The sequence below is a fragment of the Chionomys nivalis genome, chromosome 7, assembly GCF_950005125.1.
Source record: "Chionomys nivalis chromosome 7, mChiNiv1.1, whole genome shotgun sequence".
Classification (NCBI taxonomy): Eukaryota; Metazoa; Chordata; class Mammalia; order Rodentia; family Cricetidae; genus Chionomys; species Chionomys nivalis.
This window is the reverse complement of record NC_080092.1, coordinates 4,660,354-4,686,146: the sequence shown is the minus strand read 5'-3', so window position 1 is coordinate 4,686,146 and position 25,793 is coordinate 4,660,354. Positions and strand designations below refer to the sequence as shown.

General features: G+C 37.9%; 1 protein-coding gene across 1 annotated transcript; it reads left to right on the top strand.

Annotated features, from left to right (window-relative positions):
- Nucleotides 1-25,793, top strand: Atf7ip2 (activating transcription factor 7 interacting protein 2). Its single transcript, XM_057776218.1, has 10 exons — nucleotides 1-142; nucleotides 4,136-4,257; nucleotides 6,922-7,056; nucleotides 9,167-9,265; nucleotides 10,887-11,047; nucleotides 18,172-18,245; nucleotides 19,563-19,624; nucleotides 20,292-20,358; nucleotides 24,335-24,420; nucleotides 25,328-25,793. Exons 1-10 carry the CDS (start codon nucleotides 1-3, stop codon nucleotides 25,736-25,738), a joined length of 1,359 nt encoding a protein of 452 aa, XP_057632201.1. The 3' UTR covers nucleotides 25,739-25,793.

Sequence of the window (25,793 nt, the reverse complement as noted above, 5' to 3'; positions counted from 1 at the left end):
ATGGAAAGTCCAGAAAGAAAAAGACAGAAAGTTTTAAAGGCCAAAAAAACAATGCCTGCAAGTTGCCGGAAGCAGTTGGAGATCCTGAACATGTCAAAGAATCTTGAAGCTTCAAAATCAACAGTTGGAACTGTTGAAAATGGTAATCAGGGTCTACGTCCTGAACTTAAAGCTAGCAAGTGTCCACATTCTAAAAATGCTGATTCCTCATTTGCCCCTCAGGATAATCCAGTATTTTCACAGAAAAGTATAGCATTCTTCTAGAATTTAATTAATGCAGTAGAAGAAATTGTTTCAGAAATAAGATCAAGAACCACTAATGAACAGGTTGTGTGTTTTTACACAAAGCCAAGACATCTGCTGATTCCTCCAGCAAATATTCCACACAAGAGGCAACAGAGTTGCAGAACACTTCTGAAACTCATTTTAAACAGGAGTTTAATGTATGAAGATCATTTTCTGAACATAAAGAGAATTACAATTTTATACTAAAAAGTTGATGGCTCTCTGTTAAATTTAAGTGCACTAACCCAGAATACTTTGGATGGCAAGGGAATCAACAAGATAGCTTTCAGTTTAGAATCAAATTTTACTTTATAGGCTAAAGATCAAAATTAGATATTTAAGTTCACACTCCTGTGCTGAATCTAAGCACCTAACTAGGTGAATTCGGTCTGCTCTAGTAATTGTGCTGATGCCATCTTGAAAACCGAAGAATGCAGTAGGACCTGTCACTCTGGACATTTAAATTGTGAAGGGCATACTCAAGTGGCAGTCATTACTTGACCTTGATGGTAGTAAAGTAAGTGTATGCCTCTGTGTCTTTTGTAGAAATTCAAATAGTCACTTTCCTAAGGGGTCTTTTAAAGTCTCAAACATAGAACAAAGTGGAGTACATATAGATAGGACAAAAAGTAAATGATGCCCATGTTTTCAAACTGTTTTGTTCGTAAATTGTTCGTGATTCTGAGATGGAAAGATACATTGTTAAAGGGGAAAATTATGATTAGTCACTTGGCTTTATTTGCAGTGCTAGAACTGGTCAACAGGCAGGACCAAATATTGTTCATACGAGCTCTTTTCTGAGGCTGGAAGTATGTGTAGCTCAATTGGTAGAGTGCCTGCCTGGTGTACACGAAGCTCTGGGTTCAGTCCCTCCCTGGATAGTAAAGAAACTGCTTTGGCCCATTTGATAGGCCAGCCTTTAGGTGGGTGGAGTAAACAGAACAGAATGCTGGGAGGAAGAGGAAGTGAGCTCAGATGCAGGGCAGCTCCTCTCAGAGACAGACGCCAAGCTTCTGCTCTCCGGGGCAGACACGATGCAGCCAGCCGCCAGGTCAGACATGCTGAATCTTTCCCATTAAGACTGGTGCTACACAGATTATTAGAGATGGGTTGATCAGGATATGAGAATTATCCAGTAAGGGCTAGAGCTAATGGGCCAAGCAGTGTTTAAAAGAATACAGTTTGTGTGTTGTTACTTTGGGGCATGAGCTAGCCAGGCGACCAGGAGCTGGGGCGGCAGGAACACAGCCCGCAGCCCCCACTACAGTACCTAGCACATAAAACTACATTGTGGTTCATGCATGCCTGTAATCCAGAGCACTAAACAGGTAGAGACAGAAAGATCAAAAGTTCAAGGTCATCTTCATGTACAAAGCAAATTTGAGACCACTCTAGGCTACATGAGACCCTGTATCTAAACAACAACAAACTTTCCTATCACATGGGCAGCTTAAAAGTATAGCTAAAGAAAAGGAAGTTAGATACAGAAAAGAGGCAACCTGGGCTGGACAGATGGCTCAGCGGTTAAGAGCATTGCCTGCTCTTCCAAAGGTTCTGAGTTCAATTCCCAGCAACCACATGGTGGCTCACAACCATCTGTAATGAGGTCTGGTGCCCTCTTCTGGCCTGCAGACATACACACAGACAGAATATTGTATACATAATAAATAAAAATAAATAAATTTGAAAAAAAAAAAAACAAAGATAGAAAAGAGGCAACCTGATTGGTTAGTTAGTGTGTGTTTGTTTTACTTGATCATCTAGACATCTTTGTGTTTTGAAAGTTTGTTTCCATAAAAGTATGTTACAGAGGCTGGAGAAATGGCTTAGTGGTTGAGAGCACTGTTTGCTTTTCTGGAGAACCTCGATTTGATTCCCAGCATCCACATATTGGCTCACAACCAATAACTCCAATTCTAGAAGATCAGATCCCAGGGTATCAGGCACATACATAACATTGACGATACATAAACATACATGCCAAAAAAAGTAAACTGCAGTCTGTTTTACACATCAAGTTAAAATTTTAACTTACCACATACAGAAAGAAAGTTGAAAAAAAAAAAAGTAAGTTGAAGCCAAACTACAAAGAAGTATGCAGGGAGCCTTAGGTCAAACTTGATTTAATTTAATGATATCTAAGATATCAAAAGGAAAATGAAATGTTACCCAAAAAAGAGGATTAATCACTTTCCCATGAAAGTTCAGAAAATCTCAAAAGGAAATTTATGGAAGATGGCTCATTTTAGCTATATCTCTTGTTATTTTAAATTTTTTTTGTTTTATTGTAGATTTTTATTAACATTAATTATACATAATGGATTTCATTTTGACATTTTCATACATGCATGAAGTACTTTGAACATATTTGCCCTCTACCCCATTACCATCTCTTATCCTCTTGATGATTCCCAGCCCAGCAAGTGGGAAAGGGTTGAAACCAAGTAATCCCTCTTCTGTGTTTGCTTGTTGTCACCCAGTGAATTTAATGAGTGTTTCTTAAAGTAATGTGTATTTTTGCTAGTGGATGCACCAATAAATTAAACGTCTCCCTCTCCTTCTCCAAACATTAACTGCCAATAGCTCCTTGGGAGGTGGAGCTTTGTAAGTCCCCTTAGAGAACATGTACATTAAGTTATTGGTGAATCTATTTCTGTAGAATTGATTTTTAGATCATATGCCAAATAACAGATGCTTGATGCAGTTAATTCATATGCGTGTGTCTTTGTATATGCCTAACTACAGAGAGCTACCTGGAGAGAAAACAACTAATTAAAAAGAAGTGCTGGAGATATAAAATAATTAAATAACAAATACCATTTGAATTAGGATTTTTATGTTGGTTGACTAAAATGCTGTTTAGGGCCAGCAAGATGTATCAGCAGATAAAGGTGCTCTCTTAAAAGCCTGGTTACCTGGGACCCACATAAATGTGGAAGGAGAGAAATGACTTCACACACAAGTCCTCTGACTTCCACACTCTGTCATGGCATTCACACACACGCACGTGTACATGTACACATGAACCCACTATGTAGAATCTTTTGTTTATGGGGCTGGAGAGATGGCTCAGCAGTTAAGAGCATTGCCTGCTCTTCCAAAGGTCCTGAGTTAAATTCCCAGCAACCACATGGTGGCTCACAACCATCTGTAATGAGGTCTGGTGCCCTCTTCTGGCCTTCAGGCATACACACAGACAGAATATTGTATACATAATAAATAAATAAATATTTTTTAAAGTAAATCTTTTGTTTACGTTTAGACTCCATAATCTTAAATATAATTTAAATTGCTGAATAACTTCATCAAAGTAATGGGTTTTTTTAGTGACTATATAGAGCAGCTTATTATGCAGTTTATTTTGGGTTTTGTTTTGTGTTTTGTTTATGTGTTTGAAAGGTTTTTGAAAGGTCTCACTATATAGCCCAATCTGGCTTTGAATTCCTGATTCTCTTGCTACTTCCTAAATGCTGTAATTTGAACTGTGTGCCTCCTTCCCAGTGGTTATCCCCGTGAAACAAGATTGGAAAGGGTTTATATCTGAGACCAGAGTACTATCCAAAATTTCTTTTTTAAAGAATATTTTATGAAAATGCTTTTATGTAGTTACATTTACTTTAAATATATGTATTTTAAGATAGAGTCTGGCTATGAACCTACAAAGATCTATCTGCCGTTACCTCCTAAGTTCTGGGATTAAAGGCATTAACTACCATACCTAGCTAAAAAAAATTACTAATTAAAAAATTTTTAAGTACTACTGTTGTCATATTTTAGTTTTTCTAATTAGAGTTTTTATTTCCTTCTTAAGAAGGAATAGTTTTACCTGTAATTTTTCTATCTCCCCAAGGCCATAATCAAAAGAAGATGTTTTCAGAAAACAAAGAAAATGTTAAGCTCATGAAAGCTTCAGATCAAATTAAAGAAAATGGTTGTGTAGCTCTGGAAAGGCATACAGCACTACTAGAACAGGTAATGTTGGGTTTTAAATATTTGCTTTAGGAACTTAAACTTCTGATTTGTAAAAAATGTTGCAAGGGCAGGAGAGACAGCAGAAGTTAAGAGCATTTGCAAAGTTGAGTTCAATTCTCAGTACCCATTTCTGGTGGCTCATAATCTGTAACTCCGGTTCAGTGATACCTCTTCCCTCCCTCGAACATAACCTCAACCAACACACATACACACACACACACACACACACACACACACACACACACACCTACCTTTACAATATGTCTTAGTTAAGGTTATTGTGATGAAACACCATGACCAAAAACAGCTTGGAAAGAAAGGGTTTATTTTGCTTATACTTTGATTCATAGTTCATCATCCAGGAAAGTAGTCAAGGCAGGAGCCTGGAGGCAGGAGCTGATGGAGACCATGGAGTGACGCTCAGTACTTGCTTGCTTCATATGGCTTGCTTAGCCTTCTTTTTTTCCAGACAGGGTTTCTCTGCATATTCTTGACTGTCCTGGAACTCACTCTGTAGACCAAGCTGGCTTCCAGCTCGCAGAAATCCACTTCCTCTGCCTCCTGAGTGCTGGGATTAAAGGTGTGTGCCATTAGTACTAACCAGCAGACTGCTTTCTTATAGAACCCACCACTGACCCAGGAGTGGCCCAGCCCATAATGGGCTGCTCATGGATCAACAATTAAGAAAATCCCCAGCAGGTTTGCTTGTCTATAACTCCATCTTGTGGAGACATTTTCTCAGTTGAGGTTCCCTCCTCAGATGATTCTAACTAGCTTGTGTCAAGTTGACATAAACTAGCCAGGTCATAATTCAAACAAAAACATTAAGAGTTAAATTGTCTATATTACCAATATATTTCTGTTTTCTGGAATGATTCTAGATCAAGTAATCTACAGAACTGCATATCTGTAAAAGTCTTGTAGAAAGAGAGTTTTTAATTAATAGGCTGCCAAATGTGTAAGTCAAACATGGGATGACCTTGAGCTTTACTTGATAGTCCAACATTTGTATTGGTCATGGGTTTTTTTGACGTAGTAATAGCTGTTTATTGACCACATCACAGTTACTCAGGATTTTATAGATTCAAGCAACCTTGTTGTCCATTTTGAAATCTTTTTTGGTTTTTCGAGACAGGGTTTCTCTGTGGTTTTGGAGCCTGTCCTGGAACTAGCTCTTGTAGACCAGACTGGACTTGAACTCACAGAGATTCGCCTGCCTCTGCCTCCCGAGTGCTGGGATTAAAGGCATGCGCCACCAACGCCCAGCCCATTTTGGAATCTTGATACTTTAAAATTACATGTCTCCTCTTCCAGACTAACCTAGGTATACTGCTTTTTAATGCTGTTAAATATCCTTAGTGCTTTTATTTTTGCCCAATTATTTGTTTCTTTGTGGTCCATCTGTCTGATTAACTAGGAATTGAAATATAATCTTCCAGGCTAGGTATGTTGGTGCATGCCTTTAATCCCAGCACTCAGGAGGCAGATATAGTAGGTAAATCTGAGTTCAAGGCCAGCCTGGTTTCTAGAATGAGTTCCAGGGCAACCATGCAGGATTATATAGAAACTCTGTTTCAAAGAGACAAACCAAAAAGGGAAGTTCTAGTGGAGTAGCTGTGTTCAGGTTCTGTTTTGATGGGTCTGATTGCAGTTCATTATGGTTATTATGTTATTCAGTTGTTATATACTATAGTTAATGTACATTATGGATACAGCAGTCAGTTGGAACTATATGTATTGATGTCAATGTTTGAGGATGAACTTCATTTCTAACATGTCTATTTGTGTACTTAATTATTAGATGTGCTGTGAAAAATTTACTATTCAGGTTTTTTTTTTTTTTTGGTTTTTCGAGACAGGGTTTCTCTGTAGCTTTGGTGCCTGTCCCGGAACTAGCTCTTGTAGACCAGGCTGGCCTCGAACTCACAGAGATCCGCCTGCCTCTGCCTCCCGAGTGCTGGGATTAAAGGCATGTGCCACCACTGCCTGGCACTATTCAGGTTTTTATAAAACTTACTGGTGTAGTATGTAGCAGTTTTGTCATTATAAAACATCAAGAAGGCTGGGTGGTGGTGGCCAACACCTTTAATTCCAGCTCTTGGGAAACAGGGGCAGGCGGATCCCTGCGGATCTCTGTGAGTTGGAGGGCAGCCTGTTCTACAGAGTGAGTTCCAGGACAGCCAGGTTAACACAGAGAAGCCCTGTCTCAAAAACAACGAGAACAAAAAATGAAGAAAAGAGTAAAGTAATTTTTAAGCTATAGAAAATAAGCTGGGTGTGGTAGTCCACACCTTTATCCCAGTACCCGGGGTACAAAGCATGCAGATCTTTTTGCAGTTGATGATAGTCTTGTCTGCTACAGACGAGCTGAGACGACTAGTGAAAAGTCTTGCCTCCAAGTAGGAGTGTACTCGAGAGATGGTTCAGAGGTTAAGAACCATGACTGTTCGTCTAATGGACCCTGGTTTGAGTCCAGAACCCACATGCCAGCTCATAACTATATGTAATTCTATTTCCAGGAGTTCTGATGCCCCCTTCTGGCCTCTGCATGGTGCACATCCATATAAGCAGGCAAATAAAAATAAAAAATAAGAAAACATAAAAATAGAAAATAAGAAATAAAATTGTTTTGAAATTTAAAATGTGCTTTTATTTAAATTCTAGGTTAAACATTGTATTCGACAGGAAATCTACATGATAAATTGTAACCTATTTGATAAAAAACTGAATGAACTTAATGAACGCATTGGGAAGACCCAGTGCAAGCATAAGCATGAAGCAATAGCTGGTGAGCTCTTTGTAAGTTTCTGATTTCATTTTCTTCCTTTTATTATGTGTGGAATGTGGTCATGTCATGTCCTTTATGTTTGGAAAGGGAGGTAATAATACAGTGATTCTTAACCTTCCAGTGCTGTGACTCTTTAATCCAGTTCCTCATGGTGTGGTGACCTCCAGTCATAAAATTACTTTTGTTGCTACCTTGTAACTGCAATTTGCTACTGTTATGAATTGTAGTGTAAATATCTGATATGTAGGCTCTCTGAGTTATGACCCCTAGCTTGAGAACCACTGCGATAAAAGGAGACCTACCAGTTTAACTTTAGACTTGAGAAATAAGTCTTAGTCTTAGTTGACATTCTGTGTCTGTTTATGGTTATCCGTAGTATGTAGGCATTTTCTTTCCATTCTAATATGTGCTTTATTAGAGTTTACATAATCTGGTTTAAGATCTTTCAAGCTCTCTGCCTTTTTTGTTCCGTTCTTGTTCTTTTAGTTTTCTAGGATTACTGTCTTTCTTTCTTCTTCTGTGGTAGGAGGCTGCTTATTCATTCCCGGCTGCCCAGAACGGAAATAATCACTCAGAAATCATATTATTTGCTATACTGCTTGACCCATAGCTGAAGCGTATTTCTGGCTAGCTCTTAAATCTATAATTAACCCATTTCCATTATTTTATATTTTACCATGAGGCTCATGGCCTACCGGCAATGTTCTAGTTGACCTCTTGCCTCTTCCCCTCTGGCGGCTCCATGGTGTCTCTCTGACTCTGCCTTCTTTCTCCCAGCATTCATTTTAGTTTTCTCTGCCTAGCTCTATTCTACCCTATCACAGGCCAAAGCAGTTTCTCTATTGATTAACCAATAAAAGTAACACATAGACAGAAGGACTTCCCACATCATTTTCTTCTTCCGCCTCCTTCCTTCCTTCCTTCCTTCCTTCCTTCCTTCCTTCCTTCCTTCCTTCCTTCCTTCCTTCCTTCCTTCCTTTCTTTCTCAGCATCAGTTTTATTGCAAACAAACTAAGTTTACTATTTTTTTCTGTTTCATGCTTTTTTTTTTCTTTTTTGAGGTTGGATGTGGTTATATGTAGTCCAGGTTGGCTTTGAATTCTATATCCTCCTCCTTTAAAGTCCTCTTAATTTTGGAATTGAAAACATGAACCATCCAAACAAGTTTCTTCCATCCTTAAATATCTTAAGTAGCTAACCCCCTCATTTATCAGTTTTCCACATTTTGAGTTTTGTGTCTATACTTAACTAACTGCAGACTGATTTTTCTTTTGTTGTTTCATTAATTTACATAGCCTCAACTACCCAACTGTTCTGGAATTCACTATATAGATTAGGATAGCCTCAATCCCAGAGGCCTGCCTGCCACTGCCTTCTGAATGCTGAAATTAAAGGCCGTGTGTCATCACAGACAGACCGAAAATATTCAGGAAAAAAGTGTTTCAAATGAATCTGTACCATCTTTTTGCCTAGTCATTATTCTCTGAACAGTACATTGTAGTAACTATGTAATAGGATTCCCACTGTATTAGACCTTATAAGTAATCTAAAGATTTTAAAGTGAACAAGAGGATGTGTATGGTTTTTAACAGGTGCAGGTTTTCATATCTATAAGACCTGGAATTATTCCTCCATGGATAGCAAATGTTGACTGTGTAAGAGTTTATTACTGGGGCTGGTGATGGAGCTAAATTGGAGTACTGGCCTAGCTAGCAGTTAAGTCCTGTGTTTGATTCCATCCTTATGTAGCATGCATAAAAATGGTATGCTAATGTACAACTCCATTACCCAGAGATAGAGGCAGGAAATACTGGGAATTCAAGGACAACCTTAACTACATAGGGAGTTCAAAGCCAGCCTGAAATATATCAGACCATATTTATAAATAAATAGGTAAATTTAAAAAGTAAAGGTGCAAGCTAAGGGAATGAAAGAATAGAAGCATTCTCTGCTGGGAATTATTGGGGCCTGAAATCATGATGAAAAAAAAATGAAGGAAAAGAAGACCTTTCATTATTATTAGAGTAGTTGCCTACATTTCACAAGACTACTTGTCAAATAGTTTGCATTTTTCTTTTGTACTGTTTAGAACTGTGGTGTGATACCTAAGTTTTCTTCTAGGTGAAAATCAGAAGGCTTCAAAGACGTATTAAAAAAGTATTATCATCTCAAGAAAATTGTTTGGAACCAAACACATTACCCAATAATACAGTCTGTAAGGTTCGTATAAATACACAGAGGTTTTAATCTGCGTGACTTATTGGATCATAAGATGTGCATATACTTCCAAATGAGGACAGAAAGCTTAGATAACAATGTTGGTTTCTTGTTTTTTAAAGTTAAATGTGAAAAATACAGAAGTGATACTGAAGGAGGGACTGTAACGAAAAGAAGCCGGTATTTGATGATCTGGGAAATTCTCAGCATGTCCAGAATACAACTCTAAAATTAGGTTTGTGGTCAGAAATAGAGCTCTGGGGTATAAGGATACGTGCACCTACTACTTTTGCTGTTCTTTGAAAGGACCAAAGGTTGTGGGGTTTGTCACATGACTCCCTTTGTTACTCTGCTTAGGTTTAGTATATACATCCTTGCCGCCTTAGAGCTGTAGTTTCCATAACAGTTCACGTTCATGGCTTTTGTGTGCTCTTTTGCTTGGCTTTGTTCTTTGGGCTCCCCATGGTTACCTGTTGGTCCTTGCCGGTACTGCAGACTGCTGTTGGTCGCCGAGCGGATTGGGCCTGCTGTGTCTGGTGTAGAGCTGAGTGAGTGCTGTTGCTAGTCTGTGCCCTGCTGCTGGCTTACATGTGGGAAGAGGGCAATTTTGCCTTTGAAGATTTGACTGGCTGCTTTTTTGGAATGGAGCTCTGGGTATTGGTCCATAGTTAGGCTCTGCTTGCTATTGTTGCTGCAGCCACTTAGACTTCGTCTGCCCCCAGTGTTCATCCAGCTGCTACTGTGGTTTATGAAATGGAACCTTTGATTCTTCTGGTATTGGGATTGAGTCACCATGACCAATCACTACTACGTTTTTGAAATGAGGGCTGTAGAGATGTCTGGTGTCCTTATAATCTAGCATGGTGTATACAGTATACTCACTGTGGTCATGAGGTCTATAGCCAGTCTCTCTCCCTTTATTAAATTTTCAGTTGCTTTGTGATTACCATTAAGTTATTTACACGGAGGAGAGGGAAGAAGTGAATCCATGTTACCATGTCCTGGAAGTGAAAGGACGCTGTTCAACTTTGCTTCCCAGTGATGCGTGAATGTGTTCACATATAAATTGGTTTACTTAGTATAATAGACCTTGAGAGTTCTGCCTTAGGGGATCTACCTTATTTTTCATGCCGCCCCTTAACAAAAGGCCTTATTCATTCTCAACTGAGGCATGGAGTCAATCTTTTTACTCCAAGATTTAAATAAATTAACAACTGGAAGTTAAAATCACTCTAAAATATTAAATTTAGACTTCTAGTAATAGGATGTTGTCTAAGTATCTCAGTATTTGTTTGCCCTGTTTTCAAAGTCTAGATTTGTAATGTCATTGTTAATTTCCTTGACATATTTTGGCAGGGAAATCACCTTTATGGTCATCAGCCATTGAAGTACAGAACTTTTTTGCTTTTTCAAGACAGGGTTTCTCGGTAGCCTTGACTGTACTGTAACTTGCTCTGTAGACCAGGCTGGGCTTGAACTCACAAAGATCTGCCTGCCTCTGCCTCCCAAGTGCTAAGCTTAAAGGTGTGTGCCCCTGGCTTAATATTTTAACTTATATTTACAAGACTCTTCTGTGTGAAATTTTACCTTCTACTCATCTGCTTTTTCCTCGTGCATTTAACAGATTACAGATTCAGAGACCATGAATTGGAGCGTGACCCAAGGGTCAGTTAAAAGCCTAAGTAAAAGAACACCTTCTGTGAACCCTGATCCTTGTAACTCTTCAGAAAAAGCAACTAGAAGGGTTAATTTATCTTCAGCTTGTGTCCAGTTTGTTTCTGAAAGGTAGGCCTTTCTATAAAAATGCATAAAGTTATTTATCTAAATATGTTTCTATTTATATTAAGCATAAGGTAGCTTAAAAATTCATATTCACATCAACAGTGTGAAGGAATCCAGTTGGTTCCCTGAGCTTCTGTTGTTGAAGAGCAATCCAGTTTTGAACTGTCAGGTGATGGGTTTTGTTTCACTGCTTCCCACTTCCGTTGGGCTGATTAGCGATCACTTTCGGTGCTCTCCATTCTGAAAGTATTATTGTGATACCAGCCAACTGGGGTGAACTTAGTTGTCTAATTCTTTCATAAAGCACTGGTCTGTAGCCTGAGGGTTTTAGAAGCAAAGAAGCATGCTTGACTTAGATCAGTGCTGTTCCGAGGGGTGTAGTGGGACATACTGATAAAGTCTTTTTGTTTTCATATCTTTGAGACAGGTTCTATGTTATCCTGGCTGGACTGGGTATTTGGGACTTAACATACAGTATTGACTCTAGCAGTTGCCCCAGTAACCCATACTATTTAGCTCTGCATTTTCATTCATTTTTATTTTTAATTTTATTTGTATGTTTGTGTTGTCTGTATGGAATTATTTGCCCAAAAATGCAGTTGAGCAGAGAATGTCAGATCTCCTTGGAGCTCGAGTTCTAAGTAGTTGTGAGCTATCCAACATGAGTTGGATAATAAAGTGTTTGTAACCTCTGAGCCATCTCTCCAGCCCCTGTCTTTAAGATGCATATTTATTATTTTTACTTATGTGTAGAGGCCTGCATTTTAGTGTTAAGTGGAGAATCTGTGAAGCAGGCACTTAGTTGAAGGCAGGAGTCATCACTCAGTGAGTCTGCCGCCACCACTTATTGACAGCACATTCTGAAACCCTTGAAGTGACAGAAGAGGAAAGCAAGTGCTGCTGGTGCAAGTGAAGAAGCAGAAAGCTTCGCTGTGCTGTCACTTCACAGGCAGCTGTGTCTGCTCAACAGTGGACACTGTCAAGTGCAGGCACTCATTTTATGTTGTATACTGAAACAATCTGTAGTTTATGTAGCTGTTTTTGGCAGTTAAGCATCCTTTCCAAAGTGTACGGATAGTGTAGCAAACATGCAACTTGGTCATGATGACCTTGTGCTTCTTTGTGGTTTTGATGTTTTTGTCTTTTGATTTTGTGTTTTCAAGACAGAGTTTCTTCTCTGTATCTTTGATTGTCTTGGAATTCTCTGTAGACCAGGCTGACACTCCCTTTACCTCCCAAGTGCTGAGATTGAAGGTGCCTAACTTGTTTGTTTTTTTGAGACCGCTCTCTATAGGCTGGCCAGCTGGAACTTGTGTAAATTGGGACAGCTTCAAACTCAGAGACCCTCTTGCCTCTGCCTCTGGAGTACTAGAATTAAAGGCATGTGCCACTATACCTCACCTTAGAAGATGAGTTTTATAGAACATTTAAGGGAGTGATAATATAAACATTGGATAAACTTTTGCCAAAAAATATGAAAAGAAAGAAGCTTGTTAAATTCATTTTATGAGAAATGAACTTTGATGATAAAATCAATGTTAAAATACTGTATAGATGAAGAATTGCCCACAAAATTGATTAATTATCCAAAACAAAATTCTAATAGATCAAATAGGACAATCTGTATAAGTTGATTGTGTCTTAGTAGTGTTGGTCAAATCCTTGAGTCAGTACAGCTCTAGTAAAATTCCTCAAGAGACACCCCGAGCCAAGATCCCTCAACTATACTCTTTACTTCTGCAACCAAAGAAACCAAGGATATGTGTTTTGTTTTGTTTAAAGGTCATTGTGGTCTTCAATAAATTGTTATATAACCTTAGTTGAATTAGATGAGGTATGCAACACTCAAGCTTCAGGAACTGAGCAGAATTAAGTCCTTATAAGACACATCTAATCTTCTATTTCCCCCTGTTCTTGTGACACACCTCTAAGTTCCACATAAGTTCTCAGGTGTATCCTATAGCCCCCTTTAAAATGTTTTATTGTGAGCTTGGTCTCCATGTCAGTCCATTGTGATTTCTAAGCACCTTCTGCTTGTTTCTTAGCATTTCTGCATGGCAAAGACAAATGCCTTGTGGGGACAGCAGTGATGGGCTTCAGAGCCTTATTCCTGCATCCTCTTTTCCTTAGTGCCTTGGTCCATCATCTTTTCATTAGCTTAGCAACATTTTGTATCATCAATTTTTTTTTTAATTTTTGTTAAATTTTTTTAGTTGAATTGTTAAATTTTTTTAAATTTTTTTTTTTAAATTTTCTTAGTTGAATTGTTTTTAAATACAGTGTTTTAAAAATTATTTGAATTAGGGCCCCACTGTAAGCTAGTCTGTATATCAATTTATATTTATTTTGTATAAATATAATTTCTTTCTTTTTTTTAAAGATTTATTTATTTATTATGTATACAACATTCCTTCCGTGTATGCTTGCATGCCAGAAGAGGGCACCAGATCTCATTATAGATGGCTTTGGGCCACCATGTGGTTGCTAGGAATTGAACTCAGGACCTCTGGAAGAACAGTCAGTGCTCTTAACCTCTGAGCCATTTCTCCAGCCCCCATATAATTTATTTCTTAAAATATTTCAGAGATGATCTTTTAAAGATACTTAAAAGGAAATGAGTGTGTGCTCCATAGTATTATACTGCCACTAGAAGAAGCCTGAAGGTTTCTAATTGTTTTTGTTTCTGATGACCCAGAATTGGAGAAATTAGTTCTGTTATTATTTTTCCATGCCTCTTAAGGTTAGATTTAGCTTAAGCATTTTATGTTTAGAATGTGAAGAAACTGGGAAATGCAATAATAAACTGAGTTGAAGACACTCACAGAGAAGGCTTATATATAGGTCAAAGTTTGTATACCTTTAAGAAATTTGGGTTGGGTAGTGGTGGCACACACCTTTAATCCTAGCAGAGGCAGGCAGATCTCTGAGTTTGAGGCCAGCCTGGTCTACAGAGTGAGTTCCAGGACAGCCAGGGATACACAGAAAAACCCTATCTGGTAAAAAAAAAAAAAAAAACAGGGAATGGGGAGAACCCAAGAAGTTTGGTTTATAAGAAATGTCCAGGATGAAAATTAAGCGTGAAGATCTAAAGCAACCCAGGACAGGCCACACTACTCATCCTGTTGTTGCTCAAAGAAATAAATCTTGCAGTGCATGTGTAGACATTTCTGTGGAAACTGACAGGATTGGAGGGCCAGGCGTGGTAGCACTTGCCTTTTACTCCCAGCCAGGGCTACAAAGATCTTCTCTCTGAAACAAAACAAAATGGTAAAAACATGCTTGTCCTAAAGCCTGATGATCTGAGTTTAATTTTTGGAGCCCACATAAAGGTGGAAGGAAACATCCCTTTTACAGAATTGGCCCTCTCACCTTTATGCACACCATGGTATTCACAAGCATACACATACACTCACACAATAATAATAAAGCTTAGGGCTAGAGAGGTGGCTCAACAGATAATAGCATTTGCTATTCATTCAGAGAAACCTGGATTCAGTTTTCAACGTGCACATGTGTAGTTAAGATTTTTCTTTGGGCCGGTGTCTTTATGAATGCTCAGCCTTAGCTTAGGCTCTTCCCAGTGCTCTTTTAACTGAATTGAACCTGCTTCTATTCATCTAGGTTTTGCCTCAGGACTTTTGACCTTTCTTTGATTCTGTATGTCCTACTTTCCTGCTTCTTCCAGGTCTGTCTGTCTGACCCCTTGTCCTCTCCTTTTCACTCTTCCTTACTCTCTGCCTGGAAGTTCTGCCTCTATCTACTTCCTCACTATTAACTGCTTTTTATTAGACCCATCAGGTGCCTTAGGCAGGCAAGGTAAAACAGCAGCACATCTTTACTTAATTAAACAAGTGCAGCAATCTTTACATAGTTAAACAAATATTTCTCAACATAAACAAATGCAATACATCTTTGCATAGTTAAACAAATATTCCACAACACACATGGCATCTTACCAGCATCTGTAACTCTAATTATAGGGACTCAGCACCCCTTTCTGGCATTCACAGGCACCAGGCACATATAGTAAATATACATGCATGCAAGGCAAAACACACACTTAAAAAAAAAATTTAAAAAAATATAAAGCATAAAAAGCCACTGCTTTAAACTCAATTGTTCATCCTTTCCCTTCCTTCCATCTTGCTGGTATTAGAGCAAAGGACTTAGAGTGTGCTAGCCAAGAACTCTACCACTTAGCTACATCTCTAGCTCGTATTTAATCTCTAAAATTTGTACCTATTTTACAAACAAGTAAACCAAATACATTAGTAAATGGCAAGTTAAGATTGAGATCCAGACATTTAATCTCTAGAATTGATGTTCTTATCTGCCATATAATATTTCCTTGAGAAATTATTAATTTTATACACATTTTTTTTCTCTGTGGTAAAATATAGATAGAACATATTCAACACAGTCACACTACCATGAAAACCCATCAGGATACCCTGTTCAGCTATGGCTCATGCACAAAATTCTGTTATTGGTAGCAATCAATAGTACTGCTTCATAAAGGTTACATGTCGCTGTTTTATTACCTTTGTGTGTGTGTGTATGGGTGTGTGTGTGTTGTTTCTATTGCTATGAAGAAGACACCATGACCATGGCAACTCTTATAAAGGAAAAACATTTAATTGGGCAGGCTTACATTTTCAGAGCTTTAGTCCATTATCATCATGGTGCGACATGATGGCATGTATGCAGACATGGTGCTGGAAAACTACCTGAGAGTCCTACATTTTGACAGGAAGTGTCTGAGAAATTAGGCGTGGCTTGAGTCTATCTGAGACCTCAAAGTCAGCCTCCATAGTAACACACTTCCTCCAACAAGGCCACACCTCCTAATACAGACTTCCAGTATTAGACAAACATCAGTAAATATATTTTTGGTTTTATATATAATGCACATGGGAAAACTTTTAGACAAGTCTCACTGTATAGCCCTGGTTGAGCTGGAACTTGTTATATAGACCAGGCTGCCTTGCTTCCTGAGTGCCAGGATTAAAGGTAAGTACCACCATGTATGTCTGAAAAAAACCTATTACAGTTTGAAACAATACTATTTAAGTACCATCAGTGCACATAAGGGGTAAACCAAAATATTCATAAACATTAATTAGACTGCAAAGTAATTCCAAATTATGGGAGACCTAAATAAATGGTATTACATTCATGACTTAGAAAGCTGATCATTGTTAAGATGTTGTTATATATTAATTGTTATATAGGTTGAATGTAATCTTAAGAAGACTATGGCATATACATTGTAGAAAGTAGCAAACTGATTAAAACTTGTGAAAAGAGCCGGGCGACGGTGGCGCACGGCTTTAATCCCAGCACTCGGGAGGCAGAGGCAGGCAGATCTCTGTGAGTTCGAGACTAGCCTGGTCTACAAGAGCTAGTTCCAGGACAGGCTTCAAAGCCACAGAGAAATCCTGTCTCAAAAAAAAAAAACTTGTGAAAAGTAAAAGAACTGAATAATGAATAATGATATTACAATACAGAAACAAGGTTGGTAGACTCACTTTCCTATATTCAGAACCTGCTAGTGCTGCAGTGATTAGGACAGTGGTTGTAAGGAGAGGCATTATAGATCACTGCGAGCTAACATGTACTTGTGGAAGCCTCTGGTTTGTAAGAAAAATGTCAGGGTGATTTATGGAGAAAAAATTTTCTATTTAAAAAAAAATGTTGGTTGGAATAACTGCAGGGATCAAAGTGGTGTTTGCCTGTACTCTCAGGGTTTCAAGGTCATTCTTAGCTACATAGTAAGACTAATCCAAACTACATAAGGTCCTTGCTAAATAATAATAATAAAAATAATAATTTTCAAAAGATAAACTTTAGCCCCCCTTTTTGGGGGCGCGGGGATTGAGACGGGGTTTCTCTGTGTAGACCAGGCTGGCCTCAAACTCAGATCTGCCTGCCTCTGCCTCCTGAGTCCTGACATAAAAGAAGGCATAAGCCACCACGTCTGGCCCTGGTAAATAAAATTTAAATAAAAGCGAATCCTGAATACAGATACTAAAAATGTAAGACATCTCATAAGATGGTATAGTTTTGAATTATGGAAAACTAATTTGGATTAATACAGTTTGTATATTTTTTTTTAACAAAATTCTTATTAAAAGGCTTAGGTCATTAAAGTATGATGAGGTTTGAAATGGCAGCAAAACATAGCCTTTGGGCTTAGAATTAGTGGTAAAATAGTGGCAGCTATGTAAATAATTTGTGTTTCTTCCAGTCTGGCCTCACTGGGATCATGCCCAGCCTCGGGGTCATGTTTCTTTTAAGAATCAGTGTTCTTATGGGTCTTAATAGTTTTTCTTTCCATTTATAAGTATTTTATGAACAGACTATATGTGATATTTGTGTATTTCATATGCCTATGTGTTTGGTATAGTTGTATATTACATTGTAACTATTGTGACTATGTCCCTACTAAGTTTTACTTATCTATTACTGGATTTCCCTGTACTTTTTTATATAATTTATTTTTATTTTATATCCATTGGTATTTTGCCTATATTTATGTGTCTGTGAGGATGTCGGAAGCCATGGAGCCAGAATTACAGACAGGTGCCAGCTGCCATGTGGATGCTGGGAATTGAGCTCAGGCCCTCTGGAACAACAGCCAGTACTCTTAATGCTCAACCATCTCTTCAGCCCCTCCCTGTACTTAAAAAAGAATGTTTTTTGTGGGTGTTTGTGTGTACTGTGTCACTTGGGGAGGTCAGCAGACAGCACATAGGAGTTCTCTCTTCCCACCATTTGGGTTGAAGAAATTGAATTTAGGCTATCAAGCTTGACCTGCTGAGCCATCTTGCCCTGCCCTCCTTGAGCTTGTGAATCATATAAATGAACTGATAGGACATGGGCTTTGTTCAGTGTTTGATTTTATCTCCTCTTTTCCCACAGTTGTTCAGTTACAGCGTGTTATGAGGACTGACCTGACAGCAGTAAAAGTGCTTGTTTTCCAGCCTCTGTTTGTGTTCCAGATCCCCAGAGAACTGATTCTCACAAGTTGTCCTCTGATAAATGACATTAATTAATAATAATAAGGTAGAGGTATTCTGATTGTTAACTGCAGTTTTTCTGCTTTCTTTGTTTTTTTATCATTTTAGTAACGCTGATGATGTTATGTTAATTTCTGTGGAAAAACCCAATTTGACAACTCCAATTACATCAGTTTCAACAGGTATCTAAAAGGTTTTTATTTTCATTTATGTATATATGTGTTTGTTTGAGTGTATACCTCATGTGTGGATGCTCTGAGAGGTAGAGAGGACACTTGATCCCCCTGGAGCTAGAGTTGAAGCAGTTGCGAGCCACTTGATGTGGGTGCTGGGAACTGAACTCTTGATCGTCTGGAACAGCAGCAAGTACTTAAGCCCTGAGTCATCTCTCCAGCCCCATTATCTTGAAATAAGATGTAAAATTGTCTGCTTAATCTTCTAGTTTATAACTAGGGTTATAAACTGTTGATACCTAATTAAAATCGATGATGATTCATTAATAAAATTGACATTTCTTTTAATCTTTGAATCTATCAGCTTAAGCCTTTTGCTTCTTTTCTGTATTGCTCTAATGATTTACAACTTAAATAATGTATATCCATTTTGTTTGCCCTGGTCTTTCTTTAGTGGTAGTGGTAATTTGTCTCTATTAGTAAATAGCCTATTTTAGATTTAAAGTTTCTTCTTGATTATCTTTTTAAAATTTTTAAAGTTACTTTCAGTTTTAGAGTTTGAGTCTAATGCTTTATTTAAAATAACTTTTTAGATGAGATAGATTGTTTTCGTAGAGCTCAGCTTAAAATGTATCTGCTCTTTTGTTTATGTTAAATCTCATTTACAGGATATGAACACTCTGTGCAGGTAAGGAAGACCTTGAATTTCTAATTTTTCTGTCTTCACTTTCCAGGTGCTGGGATTACAAGCATGTACCACCACACCTGGTTTTGTAGAAAACTTTTTTCTAACTTAAAAATGGCTATATTGCTTGCACACAATTTCTTACCCAGAATTACCTTTGTTTGTATCATGTTTTGCTGTGTTGAAATGTTTAATTTTAATATCTGAAGGCTTTTCATTCCCTTCCACCCTGCATATGAAATTATTTATCTCAACAATTGGTAATTAAAGAGTTCCAAAGAAGTGCAGAACTCTACATCCCAGGAAGATGCTCCTCGGGCACTCTTAAGGATACTGTGAATAGCAAAATACCACAATTGTGGATGCTAACATAGTTTCAGACTTTGAAATACAGCAACTACTGGTCTAGCTGTAAGCTGCTGAAAGAAAGTATGTTTTAATCCCAAATCAAAATTTTAGCTAGCTTATCAGTTTTAGGGATATATTAATTTAGTTATTTTTATTTTATAGTATATTAGAATCCCTATCATTTGTGTTTCAGTATCTTGTATTGTAAAGAACATGTTTAAATGTTTAATAAATTTAATTGTATATATTCATGTTTTGTTTTGTTTTGTTTTGTTTTTTTCCATCTCTTCCAGAATTTGGAAAAAACAAATCAAAGAAATTCAGCAACTCATCTACTACCATAATTGAAGTTGGGGTAGGTAACAGTTGTTGTCTCTGAATATTTGAGCTCTTGGAACTCCAGTGTCACAGCATGTTGTGAGGAAGGAGTTTTGTCATCCACTCTTTGACTAGGTGCACGTAAAGTTTCCTGGGAGGGGGGTGACACAAACAAATAGGAGTAGTTTGCATGTCCAGGTTCTAGTCCAAATTGCACACTGAAAAAAAGCAGCTACATTTTTTAGAATGACGCACACCTACCAATTCATTGAAATTCTTTGGTTTTTTTGAGACAGGGTCTTTCTGTGTAACCATTCTAACTGTCCTGGAACTCACTCTGTAGACCAGGCTGGCCTTGAACTCACAGAGATCTCTGTGCCTCTGTTTCCCGAGTTCTAGAATTAAAGTTATAAATCAATACTGCCTGGCTTGTTGAGATTTTTAACCATATTTTCAGACACTGCAGTATCTTATCAATGCCCCATCTAGTAAAGCTAATTTAAACCATAACTTATTTAGAGACTGTTGAGTTGCCAGCTTTTACCTATTAGATGGGATTTGGACTAGCTCATTTGTGACACACTTTTGAGCATGAATGTGTACCAGGCCAAGGTTCAATCCTCAGCACTGAAAAATAAATATGTGTTTTTATACTTTAAAAAAATTCTGCTATTAAACAATTTTTTTTAAACAAAACTTTTCAGGCTGAAGAGAAGAAACCTGATTTTGTTATTGACTTGACAAGAGATGGCCTGTCCAGCAACAGCATAGGTAAAGGTGACATTTATATCTTCCTTTTTGAGAAAACGTATATGGGTTTGTGAGATTGTACCAGAATTTACAGAATTGTTCTGTCATTGCAAGGCTGCCTTGTACTACTCTTTTAAAGGCACACATATGACTATCTCAGTCCCCAAGCCCTGGCAACTATTAAGTTGCTTTCTTTTCTTTGATTAGGTAATTTCAGTGTGATTATGCAATAATCATTCTTCTGAAATTGGATTCTTTCAATATGGTTCTTTAGCAGGTTATTTATATTTTTTGTATCAATAATGTATTCCTTTTTGTGGTCAAATAATAGCCTAGGTATGGATGTATCTTGATCTCTTTATCTACTCACATTTTGAACGACATTTGGATTTCTGGGACTACTCTGAGTCTCTAATCTCCCTGTAGCACACATTTTTCTTAACCGTAACAATAGTGCATGAGAGGAAGTACCTAGAATCAGGAATAGAGGAATGTTATTCGTACATGATATGAAAATGAAGAATGCTGTTTCTTCCATTTGAACCAAAAGATATATAATTTTCTAGTATTGGAAGTTAGTCATACAGTCTCATTCTGAATACCGAGAAGTATAATCCACACAGCCAAGAAATTCAATCATCTTCAAAGAGAATCAAAACTAAGAATACTTTATCAGCACATAATCATTTTCTTGATAACAAGTGAAAAAATTACATTTGTTAGCATTGAACCAATACAAAATTGATTAGCATGGTCTCTGTACAAAGGATAGTATGCAAATGAATGAAGTTCCCATACTTTAAAAAAAAAATGATGCAAGAAAAGTAGAAAGAACAAAGGTTTCACAGAATTCTCAGCTGGAACCATTTAAGCCAAAAGATAGTTGAATCACATCATTAAAGAAAGGCTGGAGAAAGAGAAGTTTATGACCTACTATCTTCTTCAGAGCAAGCAACAGGACTGAACAACAGAACTGAACATAAAATTCAGGAAAGAAAACTAAAACGTATGAAACCACATCAGGTGATACCACCTTTGCACTTATTTGGATTCAGAGCTCACTTTGGCAAAAGGACTGATGGCTTTGGCACGATTTATGATTTTTTAGACTATGCAAGAAAAACAAACCCAAACATAGATTTTCAAATTTTCAAGACATAACCTATATGAGCAAAAAAAGACCTCAAGAAAACTATGAAAGGCATGTAAGATCAGAATGAAAGGGAGCTGGGGGCAGCCACAAAGGCCAACACTGGTGCTGCAAAAAGCAAGATACGGAAAGATTGTTTTGGTGACTTGATGTGCTGCAGTGGCACGATGTCTAAGGAAAATATTGTGGAGTAGAGAACCAAAGGCCACTTAGCATGACCATCAAACTGAGCATTTGTATTAAGCTGACCTGTACTGCCTAGGTAAAAACAATTCTCACAGAATAGCCTTAAGCAAAGGGCATAGAAAAATTACATCGTGGTTGGCAGTTGCAGGGGAAAAGCAAACAAGCTGTTTAGCGGAAGCCAAAAATATCCAGTTAGCTGGGGCTTTTCAACCCTGAGTTTCTAGAGCAAGATTAGACACTTTCCCCCAGGGCTCTTTGTGGTGGGAGTAGAGAAGGGGGGAGAATCAGTTTCAGGCTAAACCAAAGATGGCTCCAAATGAGACAAGATGAAGGAGGAACCTTTGCCCTGTCATGCAGGTAACTGATGAACTGTAGAAATTTCAAGGAAAAAAGTATTGACCTGGAATTCTTAATATAGTAAATATATGTTTCAAAAGTTGAACAGTAATGGTGAGCACCAGTGATTCCAGCACTTGACAGTTGGAGACAGCAGGGAGGATTGGGAGTTAAGGCCAGTCTGGGCACCCGAAACCCTGTCTCAAAAACAGAAGCAAAATTAAGTTTTTCAGATAAGCAAAATTTGTTGCCAACAGATCACCTTCGGAAATAAAGGAAATTGTACGTGTATGTGTGTATACATGCACACCTGTGAATATTAAGGAGGCCAAAAGTTTATGTTAGCAGTTTTTAGGCAGTGTCACTAGACTGACTGTTCAGCAAGCTCTGTAAATCTACCTGTCTCCATATCATCAGTGCTTGGATTACAGGTGCTTGTGCCCAGTTTTTATGTAGGTGCTATGGATCCAGATTGAGGTTTTCATGCTTGCATAGCAAACATGCTAGCCACAGAATCATCTCCCTAGCCCTAAAGGAAGTTCATTGAAGGTATCAGATAACAACTGAAAGAAAAATGATTCCATATTAAAAAGTGTTAACCAGATTGTGGTATAATAAGGATGGATATGGTAATATTTCAGGAATACTTGAAGAATAATAAACTAGTTGTAGCAATAAAATGCCGTCTTCAAGATACTCATCCAAGAGACTCCACAACAAACAAAATTGACTCCAAAGCAGGAAGACTTACTTTGATATAAATAAGGAAATAAGGAGTGATCAAGAGAGATGGCCTATGTAGTATTCTTAGTAGGGAAAGTAAAGCCATAATGAGATTTATTGTGTATCCAACAGAATAAGCAAAATGAACAGAAGGTGTGATGTTGGTAAGGGTATGTATCAATTTAGGATTCTTTGTTAATAGGTATGTAAAATGGCTAAACAGCTTAACTTGGCAGTTTCTTAAAATATTACTTATCTTGTTTTACTAAGTTTTTCTCTTCCATTTATTTCTCCAAGAAAAAAAGGAAACCCACATTCAAACATACTTTGACAGGCTCTCATTAAGTATCTAATCTGCCCCTTAACTTGCATTTTTACCTCAGTTTCCCAAATCCTGGGGCTGTAGCTAACCACATTCAACTATACACAGTAAAAACATAATTTATCATAACAGCTTTATTTAGAAGTCTACCAGCTGATAAATATGTAGATTACTTATTTATATGCCATAACAATCAAGAAACAAAATGTCTATATATGCAACCAGTGTATGACACAATAACCCTGTGTTTGCCTGATCCAGTAGATGCGCGCTTCTAGAGAAAGCAGATCCCTCTGCAGTGCTGGGTATTGATCCCTTGGCCATGCATGCTAGTCAAGTCACTGAGATACATCTAATCTAAATAATCTTTTCAAGACAGGGTTTCTCTGTAGCCCTGGAACTGCTGGCTCTTAGGAGACAGAGGCAGCAAGAGCTATATAGTGAGACTTTGTCTCAAAACAGACACACACACACACACACACACACACACACATACACACGCGAAAGGGGGGGGGCTATAAAAATGTAAGACAGACCGGAAAAATCGACAAAATTGTAAGATATTTATATATTAAAAATATAGACAAATCATTGCAGGAGGTATTGACTGGTTATTACTTATCTAGTCTTTGTACTTTCCAGTGTTATCCATGCGTTTTCATCTCCTCCATGTGTTCTCTACTTAGCTGTTTAAAACCATTTGCCAGACCTTTGTACACCTTTCCCTGCCTCCCATAGCTTCTCTACCCTCCCCACCTCTTTTTTTCTTCTCTTACCATGTCTTTCCTTCCTCTCCTCTCCTCTTTAATCTTTTGTTTAATTTCTTCCACGTGAATATATACATCAGGAGAGAGTACTTGTGGGACTTTTGTTGAAATTCCTTACTTGTGTATGTTACATATCCATGCGTGTTTATAAGTAGCTTAGTGTTTTTAGATGTCCTGGTCTAACAGGAAAGTCTACCTCTTATCTCCTGAATCCCTCCCCAAAATACCAAATTTCTGGCGCATAATAAAGGATTTACTTTTAGAGAAAATTTTTGTCACCTTAATGAAAATTTTATGTATTCTCTCAACTGTATATTTATACGAATATCATACTTGTAAGTTTATTTACTACCCAAGGTGTAAAACTGCTTAAACACCGTAGAATTTGTTCCAGGTAAATTTTACTTACTTACTTTTATTTTCTTGTAGTGTGGGGCCTTCTCACTTATGGTAGACAAGTGCTTTATCACTGAGAAACACTCCCAGCTCTAAATTATACTGTCTTGTTCACAGAAAGCCCAGCATTCACCCTGAAGTCATCTTCGAAAGCTGTTTTAAGATCAAACGAAATAATCCCAGTGGCAGAAAATGGAGATGAGGTACTAATCTGAAATGCTGTGTAAAGGATGTTCATCCAGCAGAGTGGGTTTATCTGTTTTACTCTGGAAGCATCTGAGCCACATTTCAGCTTAGGAACACCTTGATGGTTTCTCATAAAGTGCTCTTTTGAACCCTCTACATAATATAAGAGTTGAGTTAGCAATTTTCAAAAGCTATAGAAATGATAACATAGTTTTTTATTTATTTTAGGAGTAATGTCCATTGTTGATGAGATTGTTAGGAGAAATTACTATGTTTGGAAACACAGTGTTAAAATGATATGATCCTAAAGGCCTGATACCTCCTTTATTATGGATTAGTAATATTTTACAGTGTAGAAATTAACCTACTCTCAGCTTGGAATGTGGCTCAGAGGTAAAGCATTTACCTAGTATGTGCAAAGTGCTGGGTCCAGTTCCTAGGATCATTCAGAACAAATCTCAGCTCCAAAAGAACCTTCTGTTTTGAATGATTGGATCTAGAGGCCAGGAGATGACTCAGTCATTAAAGTATACTGCAAACATCAAGACCTGAGTTTGGTCCTATAACCAGCGCTGAAAAATTAAATAAGCCACACTAGGTGGCACTCACGTGTAATCAATCCCAGAGCTGGGAAGGCAGAAACAAGTAGATTCCTGGAGTTTGCTGTCCTGACAGACTAGCCTAATGGAATATAGCATGGGAGGTTGTCCTCTGACCTCCCCACATGTGTGTATACATGGACAGATGTACCAGCACATACACACAAAACATTAATACAGCTTCATTTTTTTTTTTGAAATAACCTTTCATTGCTTTTTATGAAGGATTGAAGAATGAGAAGTAGATTTGTACACCTGAGTTTTACCGCTTTTGTCTGTATTCACCAAATGATCTCCATGAACTTTCTTGCAAATGTATTTGTAGGGTTTTGATTCATTTGAACACCTGCCACCTCTCCCAGAGCCGTCACCACCACTCTCTGAGATGGCAGACAAAATCCAAGACACTCTTCCTCCCCAAAAGCCTGAGCTGAGAGTGAAGCGGGTGTTGAGGCCCCCAGGCATTGCCCTGGCATGGAACGTCCCCAAGGTCAACCCCAAGTGTGCTCCTGTGGAGAGCTACCACCTCTTCCTGTGCTACGAGAACTCCAGTCATTTGACTTGGAGGAAAATTGCAGAAATTCAAGCTTTACCGCTCCCAATGGCCTGCACTGTATCTCAGTTTTTAGCTTCCAACAGATACTATTTTACTCTTCAATCAAAAGACATTTTTGGGCGATATGGACCATTTTGTAATATAAAGTCTCTTCCTGGGTTTTCTGAAAACCTTACCTAAAAGTCCTCAGTAATTATATGTTGTTTACATGTCATCTTTTCATATTTGAATGCTT